This window comes from Chamaea fasciata, unplaced genomic scaffold (genome assembly GCF_029207755.1).
Source record: "Chamaea fasciata isolate MVZ Bird 193981 ecotype frontalis unplaced genomic scaffold, bChaFas1.0.hap1 SCAF_5, whole genome shotgun sequence".
Lineage (NCBI taxonomy): Eukaryota > Metazoa > Chordata > Aves > Passeriformes > Sylviidae > Chamaea > Chamaea fasciata.
This window is the reverse complement of record NW_027094090.1, coordinates 24102226-24109050: the sequence shown is the minus strand read 5'-3', so window position 1 is coordinate 24109050 and position 6825 is coordinate 24102226. Positions and strand designations below refer to the sequence as shown.

At 41.8% G+C, this 6825-nt stretch overlaps 1 protein-coding gene across 1 annotated transcript; it reads left to right on the top strand.

The window, feature by feature from the left end:
* The first annotated feature begins 2369 nt into the window (after positions 1–2369).
* On the top strand, positions 2370–6736 carry LSM8 (LSM8 homolog, U6 small nuclear RNA associated). Its single transcript, XM_066183042.1, has 4 exons — positions 2370–2471; positions 3315–3355; positions 4718–4845; positions 6482–6736. Exons 1-4 carry the CDS (start codon positions 2441–2443, stop codon positions 6570–6572), a joined length of 291 nt encoding a protein of 96 aa, XP_066039139.1. The 5' UTR covers positions 2370–2440; the 3' UTR covers positions 6573–6736.
* The last annotated feature ends 89 nt before the right edge of the window (positions 6737–6825 follow it).

Sequence of the window (6825 nt, the reverse complement as noted above, 5' to 3'; positions counted from 1 at the left end):
TCTCTTTACAGAGAAAAAGAAGAGTATGAAAAGGAAAACGTCAACACCCCCCCACACCCCCACCCCAAACGCCTTTAGCCTCTTACATGAAATACAGAATAATTATTGCAGTCCTGGTATAACTGTTAGTGGCAGTTGTTAAGCTTCTTATAAGAAAAGCTTAAGAGGATGAGAATTATGTAACACCCAATTCCAAAAGTATTTTGTTCTCTGACATCTCTTGTCATGTTTCTGATGAAGGCTGAGCCTTTAGACAAATTCTTCAGAGACTACTTTGGTGTAGGTACCTTCAGAGGTGCCAAAGAACATGTTTTGGGGTTTTTTTTCAGGCTAATTTGCCTTAAAAAAATTAATTTTGCTTTCCCTCTGATTGAGATGGCTGTAGTGTGCAAGAAAACAATTGGCACACTAGAAGAATAAACAATAGCATTCTCCTTTCCAGAAACTGTATTCTCTGCAAGAATTAAACCACGGGCTGGACACCAAGTTCTAGTTTGGACCTCTTGCTAATTTGTCTCTTTTCCTGAAATAAAAGGAAGTTGGACTAGGACTGACAGGGACAATCTAAACTGGGAGGTTGGGAGGAGACACAGCCAGGACAAGTGACCCAAACTGACCAAAGGTGTATTCTATACCATATGACATCTGCTCTGTACATAAAGTGGGGGGAAGGAGAAAGAGGGCGATGTTCAGAGTGATGGCATTTGATTTTGCAAGTTATTGTTATATATGATGAGGCTCTGCTTTCCTGGAGATGGCAGAACATCTGCCGGCCCATAAGAAGCAGGGACTTAATTCCTTGTTTCGCTTTGCATGTGTGCACAGCTTTTGCTTTCCCTATTAAACTGTTTTTACCTTAACACAAGAGTTTTCCAGCTTTTATCCTTCCAATTCCTTCCCCAATCCCACTGATGGGGAAATGAGCATACAGCTATGTGGGACTTGGTGGGTATGTGGAAGGGCAGCAGTCAGGCCTCCTTCCTGCCCACCTCACACCCACAGCCCACAGGAAACCAAGGGAGGATTACATGGCTCCCATACTAGCAAGACTCATATAAATTTACAGGTTGGAAGATATCTTAAAGATCATCTAATCCCAACTTCTCCTGCAATGGGCAGGGACACCTTTCACTAGACCAGGCTGCTCAAGGCCTTACCCAACCTGACCTTGAACGCTGCCAGGGTTGGGATATCCACAGCCTCCCTGGGCAACCTATTTCAGTATTTCACCACCCTCACAGTAAATGAATTCTTCCTAATATCTAGCTTAAATTTCCCCTCTTTCAGTTTGTACCCATTACTCATTGTCCTGTCACTACAGCTCCTGATAGAGTCCCTCTATGGCTTCCCTTTAGACTCTCTTTGGATACTGGAAGGTTGCCATGAGGTCTCCATCCAACCTTCTCTTCTCCAGGCTGAACATTCCCAACTATCACCCTGTCTTTGTAAGGAAGGTGCTCCAGTCCTCTTATCAACTTCATGGCCCTCCTCTGGACTTCCTCCAACAGTTCCATGTGCTCATTCTGCTGGGAGATCCTGTGACACAGGTAGGGTCTCACAAGAGGAGAGGGGGACAATCAATTTTCTCCATCTGCTGCCCACACTGCTTTTGATGAAGCCCAGGGTATGGTTGGCTTTCTGAGCTGCAAGTGCACGCTGCTGGGTCATGTTGAGTTTTTCATCAACCATCATCCCCGGGTCTTTCTCTGCAGGGCTGCTCTCCATCACCTGTCCACTCAGCCTGTAGGTGTGTCTGGGACTGCTCTGAACCAGGTGTAGAACCTTGCACTTGGCCTTATTGAACTTTGTGAGATTGGTGTGGTACCATCTCTCAAGCCTATCCAGATCCCTCTGGATATAGCATCCTCTCCCTCCAGCATGTTTGATGGCACCACACAGTTTGGTGTCATCAGCAATTTTGATGAGAGCGAACTCAATCCCACTGTCCATGTAGCCTATAAAGATGAGCAGTGTTAGCCCCAGTACCGGCCCCTGGAGGGACACCACTAGTCACTGGTCTCCACGTCGACAACGACCCCGTGACCTCAGCTCTTTGCCTGCGGCCACTGAGAAAAGAAACGCTACACCAGGACAGCAAGGCCCTGAAGCCCAACTTTCCGCAGCAGAGAGAGAACCAAACCGAACCCAATCGAACGCAACCAAACCCAACCTAACCCCCGGCTCCCGGCCCCCGGTCGCGCCTCCCGGGCGTGCCTGCGGGCGGTGCCATGCACCGCGGAGGGGGCGCCGCAGCCCCCCCGCGCGGCTCCGGCAGATCGCTCCTTGGTACGGCCCTCTAGCACCCCTCGCCGCCTCTGCCGCCGGCGCATGCGCACTGCCGCGCTCGCAGCCCCGCCCCGGGCTGTGCTCCTGCTCTGCGGCCCGTGCGTCAGCGGCGCGCGCCGGACGTGGCGGCGCCTCGCGGTGAGAGTGGGCCGCCATGACCTCCGCGCTGGAGAACTACATCAACCGTATCCTCCGCCGGCAGCCGCGGCACTGCTCCCCCTCCTGAGCGGGGCCCTGACCCTGGGCCTGGTCACGGCAGCGAGGTTCTGGTGCTTGGGCCCGTCCCTGTTGGCGGCGTCGATTTCTCCCTACGGGAGCTTGGCCTGGCAGGCCGGAGGTTAGCCGGAGAATAGGGGCCCCCGCAGCACCCGGTGGTGCCGAGATGAGCTTTGCCCGTGGTGAGGCAGATTCGCGGTGGGCCTGCTCCCTTAGTGAGCTGTTAACGTGCGTTTAGATAGCAGGGTCGCATCACTTGCTCAAAGCCCTTGAGCTGGGGTTCTTGCATCGCTTTTGCTACTGTTTTTTGTGCGCTTTGCAACCCATGGACATTTTCAGTTTTATTCACAAACAGTAAGCTAATAACCCAGAATTAGTCAAGATGATGAATATATGCTCATCGAATTCGCATAATCAGATCTTCAGAAGGAAGGGATGCAGGATGCTAGCCTCGAGATCACCACTGCAGAGCTGTTAAAAAACAGCTTAAGGACTTAAAGTGTTGATGAAAATGTTATTTCAATATTGAGGCAGTGCAGTTAGTAATGGGAAGACAAGTGAGCTCAAATATTTATTCTTTTTTTTAAGGCTTTTCGTGTTTGTGTATGACTGTCCATGGCTGGGTGAAGAGAAACTTTAAAGGAGATGTTAATGAAAAATACTATATTGTTGACCATGCTGATTTAAAAGAAGTGCTGATGCTCTTTTTAGGCTCTAAATGGCTTATAAAACCTGTATTGCATATGAGTGTTTCAGAAAATGTTAACAGTTCTATTTCAGATATGACTAAAAGTTCCTTAATGAAGTATCAGGTACTGTTGCAGTAATTACTTCTGATGGAAGAATGATTGTGGTAAGACTTATATTTTTTAATATTTTATTTTCCCCCATAAAGACTTTCCATTGTGGCAATAAAGAAGCTCTGTTAGGATAGTCTCACATATTCACACTACTAAATTATATAGTATAGAATAATTGCCACAAAGCTTTAAAAAAGAATTTTATGAATAGTTATTGTTTCTTGCATGTCATGTCAGCTTTTTCCTTTGATAAATTTCTGCATGCAGGTGCTCTGGCCTTCTTGTCAAATGGTTTTCTGTGGGAACGCACAAAAAAATGCATTCCTCCCCTGTTCAGTAATTTAGTTTCCGTCTAGAATGTGTGGTTTGTTCTGTAAGATCTTCAGCTTTCATGCTAAAACTGTTTCTTCCCTGTGTTGTAGAAAAATATCAGCTGGAGAATTGCTGGAGAAACGTTGTGGGCTTCTGTTTAAACCTGAAAACCTGAGAACAGGCCAACTTAATATATTAGACTGTATAATATTATTGGTTTTTTGCTTCTGCATTTTGGGGGTTTTCTTCTTGCATCACTTCCCCTCATCTTTTATTCTTTTGGGTTTTGAATGTAACTTAAAAGTATGATTGGTGCAGGAGGATTGTATCTTTCTGTCTGTACTTAGCATTGTGCAGCCTCTGGAAAGAGAAAACAGAAATCTGTTGCCTTCACCAAATCTGTTTGGTAAACTTTGTGTTTGTGCTACAAGGCACTTCCTATCAATAAAGATTTGAATGGGTGTATATGACTCATTGTTAGATGAAATGAATGCATATTATGACTCTTTGAAGGGCTGTTATATGTGAGTTTGAATTTCTTAATCAATCAGTGATGGTAAATCTTTGTTATCAATTTTCCAAACACGTGCTTAAGTGCCACAAAATCCTGTATTTTTTACTTTATCTTTTAAAAATATTATAGTAAACACAAGGTAATCTCCTTCAAAGAGGTACCACTTAAAATTGCATGTTAGGAATTAGGTTTCAATATGGTTGACCACAAAAATCCAACATTTCTGGTTTTTGTTTTATTTAATGATTTATTTACTTTCTGGAAACATCCATACAGAAAACCAGTGTAGAAATAGTAAAATTAATTGCCTAGAGAAACATCATAGATAAAATGAAAAATTTACTTTTTTAATGTTTAAGCTTATTGTGTCTTTTAGCATGAGCACACAGTAATACATGTGCTTTTCTTAAATTGGTTATTGCTTTTAAAATTTTGTCCTTTAGCTGTTTGTGTTCAAGCTAAAGAATAAAACCTGAATAGAGCATCTGTTTTCTAGTACCCTCATTTTGCCACTCTCTTTAAGATATCCTTGACAGCAAAAATTTCAAGGCCAATATGAGTGTGCTTTTTTTTGTTGGTTTTTTTTCAGGGAACACTCAAAGGTTTTGATCAGACCATAAACTTGATTTTGGATGAAAGCCATGAACGAGTGTTTAGTTCTTCACAAGGAGTTGAGCAAGTAGTGCTGGGCTTATACATTGTAAGAGGTGATAACGTGTAAGTATAGCATGTTCTTGTTTAAATCTTTTCATACAAACTTTGTGTGTGTGTGCACGTGTGTGTGTGTGTGTGTGTGTGTATTTATGTATCCATAATCTTTATAAACCTTGATAGCCCCAGACACTGGGCATCTTTATGGGCACACAGAAAGTATTGCCAAAGCTGAGTCACCATCCCTGAAGGTGTTAAAAGAGATGTGTAGGAGTGGCACTTAGGGACATGGTTTAGTGGTGGACTTGGCAGTGTTAGGTTAATGGTTGGACTTGATCTTGCAGGTCTTTCCAAACAAATGATTGGGATTCTGTATTGAATAGCAAACACCTACGCTTCTTTTACAGAAGTGATTGCCTTGTAATGTTGGGATTGAAGGTGATCCAAGGGCTAGATCATCTCTCCTACAAGGACAGGCTGAGAAATGATGAAAAAGTTGATACAAAGTTGACTTTCAACAGTTGGTTGTTGGTTGGTTTTTTTGTTGGTTTGGGGTTTTTTTTGTTTGTTTGTTTTGTTTTGGGTTTTTTTTAGAGGTTTAGAGCAGATGTTCACAGAGATTTATAATCTGGAAAATCTGTAAAGTTTTTGACTTGATAGTGTAGCGAGTGTTGAAGCCATTGTAGTGACATGTCAAATGTATGAGTTGGTATTTGATGTGAAATTCCCTTACAAAGTGAGAGTGAGTGAAAGCTCCTTGAGTGCAGAGAAAAGTAGGTGGTGTGCCAAACCCATGGGAGGGTTACAAGTGAAGTGGAAAGAAGGCCTGGTAAGTGAGCCAGCTAGGAAGGTTACTTTTGCAGCAGGATTCTGAAACTGATGACAAAAGTAAGATTATTTTTTATCACAGCTGGAGAAAGAGTGTGTTGCAGTGACCAACACATGAGCCTGGATAGGAATTTTCATCTTCTAATTGATACTTCCGTACAACAAAATGCCAAGGCTTAAATTGGTATCTAGGTGCATTTATCTAATATCATTGAGGAAGTGGATCATTCTGAATACTTTCATCACTTTTGACTTAGGCTTTTAAGAAAATGTAATTTGACACATGTATAAAGGTGGGACTATGCATGTCACTCTAACAGTAGCTTTTCATTCCGGTAGTAAAAATGTGTATAAAACAGTAAGTAATGGTTTACTACTCCACTGTTTCATCATACAATTGAAATGTATGATGAAAGTCATCATCATACAGCCACACTACTCAAATATATTGTAAATATGCTGTGAAATATATTTTTTTCTTGCAATCTTAACAAACTCAAACCTATTTATTACAAGTAATAATTCTGTATTCATGCAACTCTTCAAAAAACTGAAATTCAACATCCTTAGAGGAAGAAGCAAAAAGAATCAACAGCTAAGTAACAGTAACTTCAAAATAGGTGACTCTCATGAAATAGGGAAGCTGTTGAAAAATAAAAGGAAAGAAACAGTCATGGAACAAATTACTTTGAGCATTCAGTGTGCATCGCTAGAAGCTTTCATGGGATAAACAGCATCAATCAGAAGAAGCTGATATAGTTCAACAGCAAGTAAAGGTTGTTATTGTTAGAAGATAAAATACAGCTTCTGTTTTAGAACTGTGATTTGATTTCCATAAATAATAACCTGATCTTTTTTTTTTTTTTGATTGCAGTGCCGTGATTGGTGAAATTGATGAAGAGACAGATTCAGCTCTTGACTTGGGAAATATTCGAGCAGAACCTTTAAACTCCGTTGTGCACTGAAAAGATTAAAATGCACAGGGACTTTGTAAATCTTTGGTTGTACAGACCTATTTAGCAATGTCGACAGTTTTAAAAAATTGTGTTTAATTTGTTTAGTCACCAGTTTTTTGTTATGAATATGTTGGAGTTTTGCATGTAAATTAAAGTTTCTACATTTTGCTAAAGGTAGTTTCATTGAATTTCTTTTGGGATTTTATACTGCATAAATTTCACTGGGAAATGGAATCAGTATCAGTGATGGTCCTGATACTGT